General features: G+C 35.0%; 1 protein-coding gene across 1 annotated transcript in view; it reads left to right on the forward strand.

Moving 5' to 3' along the window:
* Positions 1-264: 264 nt before the first annotated feature.
* LOC113501570 (protein FAM49B) overlaps positions 265-22,196 on the forward strand; it is a 34,583-nt gene continuing 12,651 nt past the window's right edge. The window contains exons 1-2 of the mRNA XM_026882772.1: positions 265-852; positions 15,798-15,929. Of these exons, the coding sequence (XP_026738573.1) occupies positions 538-852; positions 15,798-15,929 (447 nt within the window). The 5' untranslated portion in view covers positions 265-537. The remainder of the gene's footprint in view (positions 853-15,797; positions 15,930-22,196) is intronic.

Raw genomic sequence — 22,196 nt, forward strand, 5'->3', positions numbered from 1 at the left:
AGTTCTTTTTCGTTTCATGTTTTCTTTATAGTCACTGATTAGCAGAAGATTTGCCACTTATAATGTATTTCATTTAAAAAGGAAGTGAAAGAATGAAATGCTTCATTGAATAAAAATGAGTAACCGAGTATATAATAAGCACATAATAAGTAACTATATTTTATAATACCACTTTTTATGAAAACATGGTTGCGTGTTAAGAATTATCGATACTGTCCTTACACTACTATCGATAACGCTTCGTTCTGACAACACTGTGTCTTCGTTTCATGACAGTTGGTCCGCCGCAGTCGTGGTGTGCGTTAGGTTCTGTGAACTACTTTATATTTATTGCTATTTATAACAAATTGGGCGTGTTTTATTTAAATATTAAGAAAGAAAAACATTAAAATATTGTTTAAAATTCCTATTTATACCTTTAAAGTTAGTGATAAAAGAACATTTAAGTGACATTTTTAAAACTGTTAATGTAATAGGCAATGCAGTGTTCGCTATCGCGCAGAGTTTTCTAATAAATTGTGATTTATTTAATCTACAATGGGGAAATTGTTGAGTCTTTTGTCTCGGGACGACTCGAATTGTTGTTCGTCGCCGCGTTACGATATCTTTTTGGATTTCGAGAACGCCGCGCCCACGGATACTGAGCGCGATGTTTACGAGGATGTTCAGCGAGTGTTGTTGGACTCGGAGAAGATATTAGAAGAGATACAGTGTTACAAGGGTGCGGGGAGAGAGATACGAGAGGCGATAGCAGATCCTTCGCGGATGTCGCAGGAGCGAGCGTGGCGCGCAGTGCGGCCGCTGGTGGACAAGCTGCTGCGCTGCTACAACCACTCCCTGCAGCTGCAGCGGGTACGTCACTCACACACACAACACGTACATCACTAACACCTCACTCGATCCTACTCTTTATCTCATAAATGTATTATTTGTGATATCACAACTGTCACTTTTGCAGTTTATGTGGGTACCTCGTAAATTATATAATTTATACTTAGCAAGATAGTTGTGGTAATACAAGGGGCATAACACAGTTATTAAGATATATATAAAGCATTCCTTTCCGCTCCAAAAGTAAAATAAAATGGAATGTTGATTACTATGAAATTAATATATAAACTAAATAAACCATAACAAACTGATTTACCCACATAAATTTAAGAAATTCTTCCGATACACTTAATTAAAAACTCTCATTAACACAAAATGCTGATATCACTTTGCAATACTAATACAGTTACCGCATCATAAAAATAAAATCATGTAAACATTAAATATTAAAACACGTGAGTCTCATTGCGTTATCTCGTGAATGCCGCATCCTGTATAGTGCTTAGATAATTGTGATAAGATAGCTGATGTCACGTTGATAAGTTCTCACATTGATAAAGCCGTAAGCAAACACAAAACAATTTTTATCAAGTGCATATGGAAATATTCACAATATTTATTACTAGCTTACAACACTATATAATAGTTTTAAAAATTCCAATTATTAAAAAAAAATGAAATGTATGTTGGAGTCAATTCAAGAGCTCCAATTTTTTTTTAATTTAAACTTTTATTCTGCCTCTGGGAATATTACTGTGTAGAATTGGTTCCTCTTAGATCAAGTTTTACTTTTTATAAACTAGATATTATTGGCATACCACATGTAAAATTATGCTTAAATAATATTTATTTATTTTTTGAAGTAAATTAGTAACATAAGTACTATAACTTAAGGGAAAACTGCATTTTCAAGGCATGCACACAAAAAATTTGCTTCATTAGCTCATTGGTTGAATTTAATTGTAATTATAGTGATTAATTTTAATTTGCTTAACTAGGGTCACCCAACTAAACTGGTTTTAGGGAAATTAACGTAAGAAATATTTTGTTTAATTTTAAAATAAATTAATAATAATAAACATTATCCTTAACCAAAACGCAAATCTTCAAGGTATGTCTTGTTTACAGTCTAGAAATAAGCCTTTGGTATTTTCGCATAGACCTATAATATCGCAATGTTCGATTTAAAAAAAAAAACGCCTGGATTTCCGGTAATTAGTGCTCTGATTCATCAACTATAATAATTATTTCTCAATTATATTCATGAAATAAAGAATGAACCATTAACATGTTCTCAAATCAAAGCAGACCGCTTGCCGCCTTATTTTTGTCTGTGGGTTGGTATTAGCCTTCCGGTTCTCGTCATTCATCGTGCGAAATGTAACACAATGTTGCTTCTACCGCACTCTATCCTCGTATAGATTGTATTTACGTAAAGAAACCAAAACAATGTAGGTGGAGGCTAAGTCTAAACACACAAACTTGACACTACAAGAAGTCTATCACCCAGAGGTTTGCAAAGTAAACTTCGAGTACATACACTCCAAGAATTTTAAAACATTAAAAAATGAATTAAAGAATATGAAATAAAGAAACAAATATAAAAACAGAACACGCGACAGCCTTTACAAAATACCCAGGTATTTATCGATCATATTTATCAACAATGAAAAAATAAAGGTAACTTGCTGACAGTCTATAATCTGCTATCATGTTACGATTTTTAACAGACATCTGAGATAGCTTAGGGCTTATGCAGTGTTGCATACTTGCATAGCATAGCATAGCAGTAACGTAGCCGCGAAAAAGAGCACTTGAAATAACGTAAATTTGATTTGTCGCTTAAAAGACGCTTTGATGTCTAAGAAATATGAATCTGAATAGTGCTTCACCGAGGTAGGTGTATCTGATTGTATAGGTCAGACAATCTCTTCGTTAAGATCAAGCTTACATCAATTAACGTGATTTAAATGAGAATGCCACGATACTCGAGCACAAAGCGGACATAATCTAATTCAAATGAAATTACCTAAACAATACCTATTTCGCACTACTCGGAATTAACATAGTCGTTCCGATTCGCCTAATGCCCGCTATAGAGATATCATTGCATGTTAACATTTATTTTATTATACTGTTTGGCGGTTTTGTGGGGAAAACATCCCATTTCCTCGTTTTGTAATAATAATATTATTATATGTGTTTTTCACATAAATAATTAATTTTGTGCGTCCAAACTTGTTTGGCGAGCAAAAATGCTTGTATCCGTTACAAAATTAAAAGTACATTATTTTAAAACTGCATCGATCATTGTGTTAATTTAATTATAATTATGAATTCCCTGCTCCCTAATGAGTTTGATGTGGTTGAAAACACACGATATAAATATAAATAGCGTTAAATAATAAAAAGGAGGGTGTCTATTATACCGTGAAGGCATCACGCTAAACACGCGTGTTAAAAGGTTACCACCCACTGTTTGCATGCATTGTATAGGAGACTAAAACAGAAGGTAAACATTGACAAGCTCATTGATCATTCATACATAGATTTTTCTTGGTATAGGTCCAATACTTACGAAATAAATACATCATTATTCATAGTTCTTATGCGTTTGCTTATTAACTTATTTTTCCCTGTAGCGACTGGAGAAGCCATCACAAATACAGCTATTTCAATTAATGACCGATGATAGTAATTATTATAGTAACTACGCGTTCAGCGTTCCAGTAGCCCTGACTTTGAACAAGTCTGATGTATTCACAGTAACGTTGACAGCCAACTCCCCCATTTAGAGACGTGACACGTCACCAAAGAGGTGTGGTGTCTTTATCAAGTTTCTTAGCTGGAATCATGACTCAACTATGCTCAGTATAAACTACGATAGCTCTTATAGACGGCGAGACATCATAGACTAATCTTCTAATATATAAAATTCTCGTGTCACGATGTTAGTTACCGTACTCCTCTGAAACGACTTGACCGATTTTTACCGAATTTTATATGCGTATTCAGTAGGTCTGAGCATCGACTAACATCTTTTTTCATACCCCTAAGTGATAAGGGTTGCTCACACTAAAAAATAATAATTTTATTTTTTGTACGAAATTATTTGTTTTTATTTTTCTATAATGTGGCATTAAAAATACATACAACTAGAAAAAGAATATTCGGCAAAACAACGTTTGCTGGGTCAGCTAGTTACTATAAAAAGTATTGTATATTTAAACCAAGTTTAGAAGAAAATGGGTCTTCTGTAACCGCTTTACAACCTTCGTACGTATTCAGATTGATTAGGTTTTTATTCCGATTGTGGAGGACGACATTCATTGCGGTCGCTCTGTGATAAATGATATCGCGAGATATACTTTATAGAAATGTAAATAATGCCTACATACTATACTAAGGTATTGTGTGTAAAGAAACTTGACACTAAATAGGTACCTATCGTATTCTCAGCTATGTTTTCCATCGTCATTAAATGACTACTGGTTTCGCATTGACATATTGGAAATCTTTAAGCATCATCATAAGGATTGTATTAACCACAACGATGACACGAATCGATATCTTTTCACTAAATAGGGAAAGCCCGTCTCCTTTAAATTTCCTTTTCTTTTGCCCTAACAAATTGAGTGTAGGAGCTTACGTACTGTACATATAAAGGTCAACTTTTCCACTTTAGTCTATGATATTCTGCCATAGCAATTCTGCCGATAGAATCCGCACATGGGATCAAAATTTGTCCCAAATGTGACTCCATTTTTAGTATGACAATGGAATGATTCCGCAACCTCAGTGACTCACAGATTACAAAATTCGGGATTATACATTTGCAAAGACACAAAAACCTGTCTTTTACAGTTCGCAAGATCTAAAGAAAATTATTCATACACTTCCAAGGTTGTGTAGCCTTGTAATATATAAATTGTGAAGTAATATTCAGATGGTTTGCCGGCCGGATACACACATAAAAACGTCCGTTTAGATCGACGTACACAATCGGTAGCACTCGGCTCTCAGCAGGCAGACTGGCGAGTATCTTTTAGGCACATATTGTACGTGTTTCCGGTACGCAGCGAAACGTATAACATTCGCTCCTTATTGGGTGTGTTACTCATACTCAAAACATGGCTGGGAAATCGATGTTTTGAACGATTCAATACGAATAACATCTGCCCATCGGGTAAAAGTTTTAATTAATGTGAACATATCATTATCATCGTATTAGTTAAGTTTTACCGATTATTAAGTATTGAGTTTTCCTATTTTTCTCTTCGCATCCCTCATCTATCTAAACGTTAAATACCATCTCGATGTATAATACAATGTACAATTGTTTGTTTTCCCAAATAAAATAAAATAAATAAAATAAAAAGTTAATAATACTGAGACAATCAATAATATTGTAAAAGTTTGTGACGTTTGTAGCGGATAATCTAAGGATTTACTGAACCGATTTTGTAAAATCTTTCACAGAAAAATGCCTCGTTATTGCTGATTGTTATTAACCTGATTGTTCATTATAAATCAGTCAATAGCATACTGAACATAAACATCACGCATTCTTAAGAGGTCTAATAGAAGTTTTCAATATAAAATTCAGTCTTAACGTATCTAGGTTACAAGAAGACGCTGTGACAATGTCACTTTATCAACAATTAACAGGATGTAAAGCGGCCGTAATGGTTTCCAACGCATCTACCAAAAAAGGGCGTTGTCCTAAATTTCCTGTCACCAAACAATACTAAAAATAATAATTAATGACAAACTAATCAATGTTTTGTTATCATTATGTATTTAAATGTTACAATAATAGTAGGAACTTATAAATATTTTGTATTTATTTTTATTCCACGTTTAATGAATGACTTTGTGTAAATGCAGCTAATTATAAAAGTGCTTGCAAGTTGTTTACCGACTTTATTAAGTTTCAATCGGCTTGAAAAATAATTATTCAATGCAATCAACTCGAAATAATGAAGTCAATAAGTATCCTCTTGATCATGTTTAAACTTTTCGACGAACGAATTAAACAATGTGATGCCAAACAAAATCAAATAAACTTAAATATTCCACGCCCGAGTCCCAAAACCCTTTAACCACGGAAATATTACATACGAAGAAAAATCTATAATCACCCTGAAATACGTTAATAAAACCAAAACAACTTCATTTACCGACATGAGTTAATATGAAAAGTTATTGCATGATATCCTTGGTTGGTTCAATCTCGGCAACAATTTGTGTAACACCTAATGAAATATAGTGCATGAATCAGACTAATTTAACGAAATCGAGTTATTTCAACGTAGATTCTATTACGTAACCATTAAGACTCATTATACAAAAGATACGCGTGTTTATAATCGCATAAACATTATTTACTTGAATATAGTCTGAGTATTTCGATCTATAACAACACAATGAGAGAAATAGTTGTTTTTCTTGCTTGTTTGTTGAAAGAAATATTTGCAGCCAGTTATCCATAAACAGAAACTATTTCTTCAGTTGAAAACTGTGTTGTACATGCTTATGCTAGTAATGGTTTATCACAAAAATACTTAAGGCAACGCTGAGTAGACAATATTAATCCCACAACAATTCTCTATCAAATCAGCTCAAAATATATTCTGATTCTTTATTATTAGTAACCTACTGAATAAAATTCGCATAACAGAGCATAGCAATTTTTATTGTAATGGTGTTATTATGATATAGTTCCAATGCTGATTATTGCAAAAGATATTCACGACCAACTAAATCTATTCTCTTTAGTACTCTAAGTTGAGTATGCCTAAAAGAAAGATGAGACTGAAGTATTAAATAAATAGCTCTAATAAATGTATCAACAGGTCACATCTAGTTCAAGGTGTAATACACGTCTGTGGTAAAAAGGATTTACGAAAATGAACCGTAACCCTTTGTTATTAAGGCGTTGGTAATGGCAAAGTGGTAATAATAAGATCTAGTCGGCTAAGCCACCCACATTGTGCTCCTTTATTAGACGGAATATTCAGTGTATGTAATAGACTTCTATTAGAAAATAGTTTTATCAAAATATTTTCGACTTACCTCATGATTAGTTTCAGGAGAAAACATTTTGCTCAGCCTTCGGCTTCCTTCAATGAAGCGAAGGGAAATTCAATCATTTTGATGATCTCGTTAACCTTTTCTGCAATCATGTTAAGAGTAGAAAATACGTTGTGAATTTTTAAAGATTGACGAACCTTGAACAATAACGCCTATTATAGTATTTAGTATTATAGCATTACTATTTAGTATTACTATTATAGTATTACTATATAGTATTTAAGGTAGTAGAAATGTTCCATTCCTGCTTCATGCAATTCTAATGCATCTTGCTTGCGAACCTACCGTATATTCATGAAAGAAGTATTTAAATTGGAACAGGACACATAAATCAGTTCGAATTAATCAAAATTATATCTAACCTCAACAATTCGAATGTAGGTCACGTCTTAAAATACATTTAAATTACTTTTGCAATAATTTTGTTTAATACAACACAGTTAACGTTGCTTCCTTTAGCGTAATTAGAGCAAATGCTCTACTTATTAATTATCCAATTTACGTAACGATAATGACGGGGTGACTGCACTTTCTATTGCATTTGCCTTTGTTCCGTTCTAGCTAATTAAGACTTCTTTGAGAAAACCTAAGTTAAAAAATAAGTACCTTCAAATTATTTATATGCCTTATCTATTGGTTAATTCATGGCATTGACAGAGTCAATATAACATTATTTTCTGTTTAATAAGACTTTATTTCTTAAAAACGATAAACCAGAACCTGTTACCATCTTTTCCTAAGGATTGACAACCTTCGTAGAGGGTATTTCCGACTATATTTTTTTTACAAACAAGGTCTCCCGCATTATGGATATTAATCCTTATGTCGCAAGGAGTTTCAAAACATTGAAGGCACAAAGATATTTAGACTCAAGCATTCGTGAATCACACAAAAGCTTGTCCTACGCGGGGATCGAAGCCGCGACACGTCAGGCATAGTGGGTTTGGCGTGGTGACCTCAACCACTCGGCTATCAGTCTTATTTATTTTCAGGACTCTTGGATCAAAGTTGTCTTTATTTTCACTCGTCATGATATACAATAGTGAATAGGTTCCTCTTCTCTGTAAAACCGTGCTGACCGTTACCGGCTAACGTACGGTTCGTGCATATCATCAATATACCGCCGCAGTCTCTTTAACGCACACTTCTGTCAGTCGAAGTGTGACGTTAAGGGGTTTCTTACAATCAAGTAGGAAGTTACGATTTAATCTTTTATCGATCGTCGAATCAAAAGAATATATGAAAACTGAAAGAATAAATACACTAAGCCCAGCCAGCTTAAACGTGCCTCTTTGTTGTCTGCAATACCATCTCATCCGTGGCATTCGTGAAATAACCCATACTTTTGTTCACCAGCTACGAAAACAAACAGTAACATGATAAAACAAAAATGTCTCAAAATAACTATAATATGCAGCTTACCTCAGTCACCCCACGCTCATTACATGTGACAATCATCCAATCAAAACGGTCACAACTCACATAGAAGTCGCGTGAGAATGTTCAGATAAAACATGTTGCATCCTCCGAGGGCAATGGAACCATCAATTTATTTGCCTTATTAGATCTTCTGATTTATAATACATAAATTAATAAGGACTGTATTGTGACTGGACGAAGACTATGGACCAATTGTTTGATACCTAGTTACTATCGTGATATTGAATTGAATTATGAGTATTATATTTAATCAAGGACTATTTTCAAACCGTGTCCCTTCGTAACATTTTATTTTAAGCATTATATCAATTTAATAGTATTACCAAAAATTGACAATACCGGTGAACTATGATGAGTGTTTTTTCAGACCTCAATAAAGCGCCCCTTTTTTTCACTTATGCGCTCAGAGAATTGTAATTATAGAACGGTTATATGATATGATTTCACATGTTAAGGAAAATTTATTTTTTTCCTTCCTCATAACAAATGGCGCATGTTTACATAATGAAATAACTAGATTGACTCAATCAAGCATGTGTTAAATTAATTAACTAAAGTCAACCGATAACGTAACCCCTTTTGAATATCTATATGAGTTATTTTGTAAATAAATGTGTTATCTTTCAGCTAATACATTCGTGTATCCTGAACACATTTAGCGATTCAAAAAAATCGCACGGGGGCTTATTCAAGTTTTTTGTTGGGTCGGGAAAAGTAGATTGCTCTGTTGAAAGTAGACGGCATACCAAGCAACATTATCCTAGCTCCCAGTGGTCTCCACAAAGCTCACTCTAACACGAACATGCTGATAGTTCTTGCAATATGTAATTCTCCAGATTGCCATTCCCAACCGCAAGGAGCGGTCCATTTTAGTCAGAACAATGACAACAAACGTCAAGGATACATGAGTAATAACATAGGTACTGAGTTTTGGATGCACAGCCATTCTCTGTCTCCTCGATAATCGTTCGGTCGAATGAGACAAAACTACGTTTTGTTGCTGGCATGACGTGGTATATTGTTGAATAGGGATCCTTATTAGGCGCGGTGCGGCAAGGCGCGCTGCGGCATTTCGCAACGTGATATCTCGTACGGGACATACAATATTCCGCGACCGAACCACCGTTTTTATGCCTCTAAAAGTTCGGAAGACAGCAACGTATTGTATAATGTATTATAAATACATAAATGTATATTTAGGAATTGTGACAGAACGCTTTGTTCCCCCAGTTTCGAATACGTAGCTATGTAATGCTTTTACATTATTGAATTGGGATCATTCATGACTAATTAAACTACCACATTCAGACCTCCATTATAACTACATCCGACCATCTGGCAGTATACAAGTTGCCATAATTAAGTTAAGCAGGTGGTTAATATACCCTTAGCTCGGGCACGGTATCCTTGGATGGGAAATCTATTTATAACCAAGCCACTGGGCAAAATTATCGATGAAAACCAATTTCCCAAAAACCTTATTGTATCTGTTTCTGTGACGACTTTTCCAAAGTAATCTGTATTAGACATTTTTCCTCTATTTTTTGTGGCTCAATTTCTAAGGATAGAATTATAATTGGTGATTATTGCTTGACGAATACAGTATAAAAAGAAATATTTTACTTTCAGATCTCAAAAAAAAATGCTCTTGAAGTTAATAGGAAAGCATTGAGAAATGCTATCATCGTTATGGTAACTTCAAGGTAAAAGTTTAGAGTTTAAAAAGCCTAACTTGAAAGTTAAATTTCACAACAAAAACCATTTTGTTGAGCAGCATACGTTTTACTTGGTTAAGTAAGGAGTTTTGACAAACTTTACCAAGATTCCAGCGTACAATGGCACTTGTGTTTCTTGGAGAAGTATTTATAAAGATCCACAAAACGTTCATTATAACGAATTCAGTTCTTGTTTTTGCAAGCAGTAATTGCCGGTGTGTTTTAACTAAAGGATGTATTAACCTGGACAAGTATGCCATCTGCCTGTCAACTATCATATACATACATCAAGAATACTTTTTCACAGACTACAATTGGCAGGTGCAAAACGTCCGCAAATAGTAAAACGCACTTAATTGTACGTTTTCATACCGACCTTTTTAAAATTCTATAAAAAGGTCTTGTGCGCTCTGTCACTGCCGCACATGCCGCAATAATTATCTTTAGTCATTCATAAGTGAATAAGCCCGGCGGTATTTAAGTATCTATGATACTTGTTTGATTGCACCTGCACAGTAAACCTCCATAGAAATACCATAACATCATAAAGCGTTTTCTTTAAACAACAATCTGTCTTGGAAATATCTGTCTACGAAGCCATGTTATGTTATGGGATGGATAAGAATTTTCTGTAGAACAAAGAATTTGAAAAGCGTTCTAAATCTGAGCCTGTTTTGTTTTATCTTGACGATGACAGCGTCAAAAAGATGAAATCTAGATAAACCTTTCTTAATTACTTTGAAGGCTTAAGTAAGCGGCCAGTCAACAACAGCAGTCAAAACGGGTGTGGGAGGTCATGATAGCGCATAAATTACAATTCACAAAGTTCGGACGACAATGTACTGGATCCCGAGTTAATCCCGTATAAAAATACTCATATTTCAGCATGTTATGAAAGCCAACTTGAAAGTCTCGGTTGCAACGATAATTTATGTAACACCCTGTAAGCACGTCCAACTTCGACCACAAGTCCACAACACGAGTGTTTTGCACGCAAAGCACCGCTCTGTACAAACTTAGGCACAAGTATTGGCACGTTAGTACCGCCACACCATAATATCGTATTGTTTGAGTGTTATGTCGCCTAGTGGGTGCAATGCCTTTACATATTGGCATGTGGGCGTTACTCACTAGAATTTCATTAATTTGACTAAGTTATGCATTGAATTCTGCGTGGGCCGTTGCCCGCCTTAATTGTACGTAATTGTTTACTTAATACGAATTGAGTAATTTTAATTACGCATATTCAACGCCATTACGAAGTTGCAAAAAGGAATGTTCTGTTAGAAAACGGTTGAAGTAGTCTTGCATTATGTATTCGATAGGAGTAAAAAGATCCAACTGTGTATTATGAATACGAAGATGTCCTAATAAACGTTATAAATGCTAATTGGTCGATAGCATGACACAGTGGGCATACAGCCCATACATTCATCAGGCCTTATAGCTGTCTGCAACCACGAGACAGATGATCGTGATGTGGAACCAAAGTTAATGGTGCATGGAGTACGTTGCACTCGGATATAGGAATGCATACTTTCTGTTTACACCGAGTAATTTAACTAAGATTCTTCTAAACAAAAAAAGTTGAGAAAATTACATTGATATGCAGAAAGCATGAAATAATGTGTGGCAGCATGTCTCGTCTCGATACAAAAAGGTAAAAAAAAGAAATCATAGTAACACCAATTTATTCTTATAAAACATAACTATAAATAAATTGTAATTCAAATCGCAAAGTTAGTTGCAATAGCGTGAAGTAAGTGGAATGTGAACTTCTGTTTAAATGTTAGAAGGTGAACTGTTTTACAATGCTTCCATCGCTCTAGTAAACATTAATAAATGGTTATTATACAATATAAACCGTAACGTTTACTGCTGTGCACTTACCTGATAAGTTACAGCAGTCTGCTGCGATAAACGATACCAACTCAATTGCTTTAATGCCTGGATTTTGCAAACGGGCCGCTCATCGAACTACGATATTATTACCGGTAGATGGCTGGCAATTCTTCTCCTTTCTCTACCTCATGACGAAACGCACAATATTAGGGATTTTCTTCGAAATCCAAACTCATGTAATAATATATCTTGATAAGTAATGCTCTATAAATACTCTAAATGTCACCCCGCATTCGCTCGCTCAGCTCAAGTGAACATCTGGCGGAATTTATTGCTCAAATCTCGCAATTGGTCAGTAACTGGTGTTAATTAAATTACTGCGTTCAGCTAGTGTACTCGCATGATCACTTAATTGAAGCCTGCGGGGTTTTTGTACAATCTGTACTGTTACTGTTAATTTATACATTCTTACTTAACTTTACTGTACTGGACTATAGAGGTTGCATCTTAAACGTCACATTAGCTTAATGCCTTGCAAATAATTTGCTTTTCTGTGCTTCGCCGCTTGTTGTTCGCGAAAGCTTAATGATGTTACGTCACCCTTCCTGTTATTATAAGGGACCCTTAACCGATCGCTGGCCTCGATTTTGACGTAAAAATTGATAGAAGACGTAAATTACTGTTTAGTCAGACAAATGTTTCGTCGCGGTTGATTAAGCCGATTAAGTACAGGATTCAATCATTTAAAGTAATCGTTCCTGTTACTACTTGGTATATCTTAATTATTACGATGTTTCATGCAATATTTACTTGTTATACCGTTTTAAAAAATCATTTCCTTTTCACACTTGCGGTTTATTCTTCGTTGCCAACACGTAGTACCGGAAAATACTGTTACTTATTACTCAAACGCGAGTAAAATTTAATTCCAAGAAATTTTATAGCTAAAACGTTGCCTTTGTTAACTGCTTCGGCCTGCCAAGGTAAATAAAAGCTTCGTGCTCGATCTCCCCGATATACCCGGCTTCAGCTCCCACAGATTGTTAAAAAATGCTGTGTTTTCAATTAAGTCTATACGAGTCCAGTGGACATAGGCCTCCGCTAAATTGTGCCACAAAACCCGGTTGTTTGCCTTCCGCATTCACTCGACCATCTACAGGCTGGCTATTTACGTAGTTACTATCTATTGTAACAAATACAACGAGACTTGGCGAGCTCCAGCTTTCAAACCAAGTGTCTACTTGAATTTTAAGTGTTTTAATGGACAGATAGCGTGCTCTATTATGTATAGAGATGAGATTCGAATGCTCGAAATCCATAGTCCGATATATTATCACCTACCGTATCTGTGCCAATGACTAATTTACCTGTCAGTTACAATAACTCCGCAGTGATTCCAACCTTGGTGCACAAAGGAGCGCTTCCCGTGATAATTTGACCTCCTTGACACGTATGCGTCGCGAACTTATAAATATCCATATACGGTATTACATCATCTTCGATGAATCCCAGAAATATCCCGTCTGGTAACGTAATAAAAAAGAACGAGCCATCCTCTCGCCACGTGATTCACCACGTTTTAATTTGTATGAATCAGCAATTAATATATGCGTTGTACTCGTGAAGCTTGTTCGGAAGTGTGTTTTATTTACAAAGTTATTTTTGTGTGACACGCGGTTTAGCGATAAACATGTTAATTTTGTCGTGGATTAAAGTGCCGGTAAGTTCATTATTCATGATGTCTTAAGGCTTTGAATTTTGTTACATGAATTAAAAAGCCATTGTTCTAAGTCGTCTTAAGGAAGGGTATTTAAAAATATATCGATGCTATCGTTGCTTTTATGCACTTTAACATAATTACTTCATTCGTGAACATAATTATCGTATGTTACAATTGCATAATAACTTAGGTCGTTGGTGCTAAAAAGGTTGAGGTCAATCCATTTTCTAGTGCTAATCTAAAAGCGTATGACTTATCTAGGAAATAAATCCAGGAGTTATGTTTGGGTCGCGTGACCGTAGGCGACACTGTTCACGGTTACACCGCCCACTCTCATTTTCATAATACACGTAACCCCGCTTTTTAACAATGGTGATTTATACATTATGTGATACTTCATAATATGGGGTGGGGAGGAAGGGGGAAGAATAAAAAGGGCCTTTTAATTACTCAATGTCTGCTTGACATTCATAGCGTGATGCACAAGTTCAAAGTAATAACCGTCAAACTACCTGTCGGCAAGTTGATTATTCTTGACACAAAGTATAAAGTACGAGTATTAAACAACGATTACTCCAAGCTGTGAGGAACGGGCGGGAAGCAATAAATAACATTGCGATTGTAATATCTTTTGAATTATTAATCTTTCAGAATATTTTTTTTTTTTAAATTCAATTACGTATCTAAATGTTATTTAATAAGTGTTATTTACGGCAGTTTTCCTCATTTTAAACATTATGTTTTCCCTATTAGGTATACTTATGTCAAAAGCTCATTCAAGGAACAGGGGTTAAAATGTCGCCTTTAACTGAAAAGCGTTGTTATATTCAATGGATGCACTAGCTAAACAGTCAACATTTCCATTTAGCGACTGGTTATACAGCGCATTAAGTCAGCCCATAAAACTTCATCATAGCAGAAAAGTTTCAGCAAGGAAATACATAATTCATTGATAGGACATAAACAGAAGCGCATGACGTGATGTGAAATGCAGATAAGCTGGCAGAGTGGGTCGCTTAGGAAACAGGAACCGAGGGCAATGATAAAATAATCGGTAACATTCGTTCCCTTACCAATAACAGACCGATGCAGACTAATCGCCTGAAAACGATCGCTTCCTGACTTTGTTTGAAAACAGTTCACGATGGCTCCAGTTTATAGCTAGTGCTGTCACACAATACCGATAGCCTAGCTTTACGCATTTGATCGCCCGATTGGCAACGACGATCAACGACCTATCGATAACATAACCTGACCTAATAAATCGATTCAGTAGAGCGCACTCCACTCCGGAAACCGTAATGATCTCGTAAAACATCAAATAAATATCTTAAGACGATTTTCTGGATTATTAAGTCCATCTCATCGTAATTTTGATATTTTTCGTAACCAAAGTAAAAGCATCTTGTTTTATCACGCTTCCGAGAATGTATGATAATGTCCATACAATATTCTGGAGTTCCAGACGATTCAGCTCGCCTTGAATAAAAAGCACGTACTTTTGTAGCTCTCAGGGGATTGTACTTGGCGCATAGAAGTTTTACCGCTGAATATAACATACACTCCTTCGCGTAGCTGTCTAGATATTTTCCTCTTAGTGTCTATTTTCAGTCCAGTAATATCGTAACAATACCTGTCAATAACAGTGCACAGTTTGTGGGTTTTCCACTTTCGTGCCATGCTTATTTGGACGTTAAAAACGGCGCACAATGCATAAAGTACCGGCTTTAATATGAACGGGGAAAATGAAAAACGTTTTCTTTTGACTTTGCGAAGCGCTTTGTTGGCGTATCTGGTTTTAATTAGCTACGAGTAATGCAAAATAGAGCTGTTTATCATGGAGATTTTCGCGTAATTAAAGTTTCTCTTGAGCTGATGTAGTGGCGTTTTATTGGTCTAATTGAGATTATTGACTTTTCTTCTTAAGTTACTTCGTAAATGCCCAATATTCACATTTTGTTTGTTGACCAAGTATGTTAAATTTAAGACGCTATAATATGAGGTTAACGAACTGAATAATAATGTAAATTTAATAATCATGAAGAGGATCCTCACGCAAATAAACTATTTAAGATTACTAAAGTTGTTACAAACTAGTTTTAGTACTTCCGTCTACTTTCTTGAAGTATATTCACGAAGAGTTCCTTTGTTCGCAGGTTGTTCCACGACTGCTCGGCTCATTAGTAGGAGGTGCAATGAGTCCAACACAGCATCTGGAACAGCAGCAAGCCCTGGTCAAACAGTTCGCAGAAATATTAGAATTTGTCCTCAAATTCGACGAATACAAAGTAAGTATCTTAGATCTTCATCATCATCTTCTCTTTATACAATTCACAAAGCCGGTGCATTCGGTGCACGTTTTTAGTAAATTTTGCCCTCATCCTTATTGACTGGCTTTTGGCCAATCTCTAAACTACATATTGAGCTTCTAAATGAGATAACTAACTATTAAATTTTCTAGCCGAAACGAAGAAGAAATCCACATAATCACCCTACTAGGTACTACTGTAATAAAAATATGATTATACCAGGCGTCGACTCAAACGTGTTTTAGCGAAACCACAACCGTATTAGGGACCCCTTTAGCCGGCATTCCCTGACCATTAGCAGGACATTTAAGTTCAACTGCAGTAACGTGTAAGCTTAACACCCCCCAAAACCCATTCAATTACAACTGGCCATACGGGAACGGCATAATTATCCCTTTGTCTGCCAAAAGGGAGTGGTGTATATGACGATATTAAATATTCCTAAGGGTTGTTACTTGCAGCAGGTTGCTTTTAACACACGGTTTTAAAACCACATATTTATTATTTATAGAATATAGCATCCCAAGTAACAGAATCAGCAACAGCTATTTTTTATTACCTCACTTTGCATAATACATACATACATATTTATTTGTACTTATACTAGTTAAATAATCGGTTCGAAATGAATATTCATTGGAAATCATTGATGAGTAAATTACTGTATATAAAATGCCTCACACATTGAATTAATTGGAATAAGAACAAGGCATCCCGTGAAATATGGTTATATTTAAGGTAAAATCTGAATTACACTCAAGATGCCTAATAAGCTGGCCAGAGGCAAAGATAATATTAGTTATGACAGCAATTGACACAGACATTTGAATCTTCTTCCAATGTACAGCCGGAACGAATATACTGCCTGTATTTATTTTGTTTAGGTCCAAAAAGTCTGTTGTTCCAAGTCCTTGCTAGAAACCACGGCACCGAACAACACGCTATGAGAATGCTACATCTATTATGCAACACCTTTTACCCTTGCCCCGCCCGCTCTGTTGCCATTTTATCATAAAACTTTATTTCTGGGTTCGGTCGTAATTATGTATGTTAATCTATTGCATTACTGTTCGTAATTTTACTTGCTTTCAACTTGTTCCATATATTATAAACTCGTTGTGAATTTTTTGAGATTCTTGATGGCTAAAGCTTTTTGTTATCAAAATGTTTTATTACATATGTCACTGTTAAATCCTGACACAAAGTTTAACAGTAAATCCTAAGATTTAGCAACGTTTCATGGAAAAAGTCCAAACCGTGCTATGAAGTATGGACATCGTTAATTTGCAGACCTTTACGACCATTCACTTGGTATTTAACTAAATTCAAATGGCAAAAACGCGATACAGTTCTATATTATGAGATCTACAGATGAGTCCTTAAATGAACCAATAGGTTTTTACAGTGACATAATTATGCATTCAGGTAATGATTCGATACGAAGTCTCATTTGTGCATATTACGTCTGATGTTCTTATACTCTTTAATATTTATCAATAAAATTCTTTCTTTATTATACTATATACTTCGTTAGAATGTCTACAATCTAGATTGTCAGTCAACCTGCCCTTTCATGCAACCTGCTTTCGAAAGTCGCCGTATAACGACTCAGAATATTTTATTCCAATGCAATAGAGGCTTCTATTCTTTACAAAAATACAGTCTGGGGAAGATTATTATTCTTCTAGAGCTTTGTTAAAAAAACTTTTTGAACTATCGCACCTATATAAGTTTAAATTCAACTCCAAATATTGTCTCGTTTTAATAATTTGCGATCATAATTTCAATTCTATGACGAATGACGCGTTCTTTGTCGAAAACTTCAAAGACTTATTGTGCGTAACCCTTTATTATATTTCAGGCCAGTAATAATAAATATTGTTTGACAACATCTTCCCCATTCATAATATGGATTATTACCCATTGTTTTCGTAAAGTACTATAGTTTACGCTTAGCAAACAATTGGGCTCTGTTTATCGGATTTATTATTTTCAGAATATAGGGCTGATTGTTGTTGTTATATTCTTTCAAAATATTGATTATGTCACCATCGTTTGTGTCTCTAGCTTGTATTTTTTCAAGCAAAATAAATAAGCCACATTAGTACATTCATCATTTTCGAGTTACTTTATGTCATAAAGAACGAAGAGAGGGTTTAAGGGAAATCTTGTAAGAAAAGGCAGTCGTGGCATACAATTACATATTAATTGCTGATCATAAAGAACTTTTATTAACATCGATAAAATTAACTCCGTTACAGAAGTTGGTTAAAAAAAATATTATCGTCTTTCACGATACAATAACCATGAGAAAAGAAGATTAAAATTATCTGTATAAAATTACTATAGCCAATAAACAAGTTATATTGTGGAGCTCACTGCCTCCCAGGATCAGTAACTCACCAACAATTTATATCTTAAGAAGAGTGAAGGAACACTATCTTTCCATTTAATGTTGTTTCTATTTATATGTCACTATATGTGTATCTATTATTAGTTAAGATATTGTTAATGCACTCTTAAATTGCAATTTTGCAAACTGTTGCCTCAATTACTTTTCAAATTCTCTTATCGCTGGTCTGTTGGAAGAACTTTCTTTTAAAAATAAGCAGTACCTTTGTGAATTACTATTAGAATTTTGAGTCCTCTGTGTGTACTTAAATAGTAAATATATAAATAAACAAACTAACGGTCATCATAAACAACTAATAGCAATAAAACAATTGAGTAGAGAGTACATCGTACTGTACATCTAAGCAATATAAAGTACATAATTCAATTGCTGGAGCCCTTTTGACCCTAACCTTGCGGTGTCGTTGCTCACAGTTCAATGACTGGCTTGGCGGCGAAAGATTTCTACTTCTATGAGATATACCAGTACATTTTCATATATTTTGTCTGCAGCTGTACTATCAATATCATTTTTATCAGATAAAATTCGCTTAGCGATAGTTTTGTTTGTACTGACTTATCGTAGGATATTTTAACCTCGAATGTATCCAAATCTTTGTTGGATTCGGGGAAAAATCGTTATTCCATTTTTGCAGGCCTTTGTTTTTTTCATGTTCAAAGATTTTGTGAGTGGGAATGTATTTTCCTCTAATAACTAGTTCAGTTTTAAGCTGACATATACTCTCAGCATTTTCCCTAGTTTTTGCATTTTTGGTTACCGTATGGAAACTTAAACGGGAGTTAATTCTCAAAAATAAACAAAACACGGCTTCCATACATCCATCTACAGTATTGAGCTAGAAGAAACATAAAAACACAATTTAATAAAAACTTCGAGACCATTTATCACACCTGCCAGTAATAGCAACTACGTATAAAATGATATATCTCTTAGTATTTCTTGATTGATGTTGACACTTATGATTAGTTTTCAAACAAACATAAATATGATTCCAAACATGTATCATAACTAGTTATAAACCTCTATCGAGTAGCATCATTACTTGTATTCATCGATCAGCATAATTAATCAAATGCTATCTAAATGTTAGTCATCAAGTAAGTAGGTATAAGGGAGTGAATTGAAGGCACTGTGGAAAGTGACGCCGCGGCTGACCTCGGCGGTGGCGGTGACTCACAGACATCATGCATCGAATTTATTCACTTTTATTTCTTTGTCATTCGATACAAATGAAAATTTTGGTTGTAGTCGATAAAAATACGTATTTGTTCGGTTTAATGGGATAAGGTTGGTTTGTCTCCGATCGTTTATTCAGAATGAGGTTTTGCATTTACATTTGTTCGGCCGATTTTCGACCTTATTTGTGTAGAGTATCTTGTATCCTTGGTTTGCGGTATCGTGTAATGCCCCATTTACACTCTTTTTGTTCCCCTTAAGCCTTTTCCTAAACAACGTTGTTTAACTTTTTTCTGATACAGTACGATTTGTTATTTCAAAGCTTGTCTTTAAACCTGATGTTTTGATTTCAGCTAGCCTGTTATGATTACCAACTTGTCTGTAGTACTTGCAAACTTTAATTATTTCAATCGTTATTAGAACAATTTTCATTTATGAAATAGCAGACTTTTCCCGTTTATCGTTCTGAGAAACGATCGAGTATCACTCTGTTAATTTTTTGGGTCTTAAATATACATTCTTAACATAGTCTTTAAAGATTTCTTATTGCAAATACTAATCCTTTGTACTCAAAGTCGATGCTAATGGGTTATGTAAAATAACGATGCTCAAAAGACACACCCCTTTAAATTGATCCCCTGGCCTTCTTAGCGTAGGTCTTGTGCATAATTAACTGTTTACGGCGGAGCGATCACCTGCTAGGACGATCGATAGACTTTCGCACGAAACGATTCTCGGTAGCTAGAATTCGATATCTTAACATATCAAGTCGGGTTAATGCTAGTGTCTTATTCTCTAGTTTATACAAAAGTGATTTCCCTGTCAAATCTCATTTGAAGCAGTGATTGTCTTTAAGTCATGGTGTCATTCTATCACAGTCACAGTGATTAGTTGATATGACAACATATTAAAGTGACCAGCTTGCCAGAAATCGATTATTGGAAAGTCTTTCAAATGAAGTAAGATACTCGTTTAATTCATAGTAGTGTCTAAAAATACCAAACTGGTGTCGGTAGTAGTTAGTAACAAGCGAAAAACATTATCTTTTTTTTTAATTACTTAGTCACAGTTTTTCTATGTTCACAAAAACAATACATGCCTAAGTAATCACTTAGTAGCGTCATTACCTTTCTGATTTCCTCTGAGACAAGACAAAATAAGAATGGAGGTCACAGCTCCTTTTCAGCAGTGAATTTTCACATGAAGTTATGTTCCATTGTTTTTATTTATTCACAGTCGTGTCCCCACTTCAGGTCAAGGTTTTCCCGATTTCCACTTTTCTCTATCCAAACTTGTTAAGAATTAACCCCAGCTCAACATATTTCGCCATTAAGATGATCGGGTTGAACAAGCATAAATATGGATACAAAAATCTGTTAGCGTTAGACGATAAGCTAGTTCGGATTAGGTAACCCACGAGCCAAGGAACCAAGGATAAGTAACGCTACTAATAGTACACTAAATACTGTTGTTTATATCTGTTTTCGTTGGAGGTAGCTTCCCATAGATAATAGCGATGTTATTGTTATTACCGCAAGGACGGAAATTTCGGATAACAGTACCCAAGGGCTCTATCCGTTCTTGGAAAATACGGACTCCGTACAACGTACAGTATCTACGTGACTACAATCCCTACAAAAGGAAATGCGACGGAAATCAGACGGAACCACATCTCCGCTAATGATAATGAAAGCTGTCAGAATCCTCCACGTTTACCCGGCCGTGTAATTAACTCGCACACTTCGGAAAGTAATTTCTACGATGTGTATTTAAATAGAGGTCTATATATGTATAATCCATATAGACCTCACATTAGAAGAAAATTTGTTATAGAAGACGTCTTTGCTTTGGCTTTCCCTAAAACTCTGGAATTTGACCTCAAATAGTAGGGCCAAATTCCAACGAATTCAGATCCTTCGCGTCTGTTTATCTGGGCAACCCAAACTATTTACCTAACATAGTATTATTCAAAACAATTTTTGTATTTTATTGTCACGAACGTGCAATCTAACCCGTCATTAAAAAAACTTTATAGGCTGTGATGAACGTTAAATGATCCGAATGAAATCGGATACAAACGGTGTGACCTAAATAAGCCTATGCACAATTCTTAATTAGCTGAGCCTTGAGCTCCATACTCCTGACTGATTACAGAAATAATATCTAGGTGATGCAGACTTTACATTTATTCTCTTGGTATCGGAAAATACATCTTAAAAAAAATACAAAGATCCATGAATGCTTCGCAGCTGTCAAGGACCGAAACGGCACGGGAGAGTTCCGTCAGCCACTCAAAATAATTACTCGCTCCTTACTCAAAGTATTGCACAATGCAAGAGACTATTTTAAAAATGGACTAGCCTATTGTTTTAAAAACAATCTACGATGACCAATCGATCTTGATACTTTTAATAATATTGCTTTTAGACTACTCATTGTGAGTCTATGATGAGGCCATTGTAGTAATAGATATTATATGCTGACGTATTTTGAATCTCTCCTTAAACTTAGTTATGAAAACAGATGATATTATTGAAATTGGCAGTTATATATCAACTTTTTAGATATCATGGACTTTCACGTTGCATGTTTTATAGACATAAAGATGGGAATAACGTGATTGCGTACTTCAATTGTTCAATAAATTGCCCGCACCG

This window comes from Trichoplusia ni, chromosome 15 (genome assembly GCF_003590095.1).
Source record: "Trichoplusia ni isolate ovarian cell line Hi5 chromosome 15, tn1, whole genome shotgun sequence".
Lineage (NCBI taxonomy): Eukaryota > Metazoa > Arthropoda > Insecta > Lepidoptera > Noctuidae > Trichoplusia > Trichoplusia ni.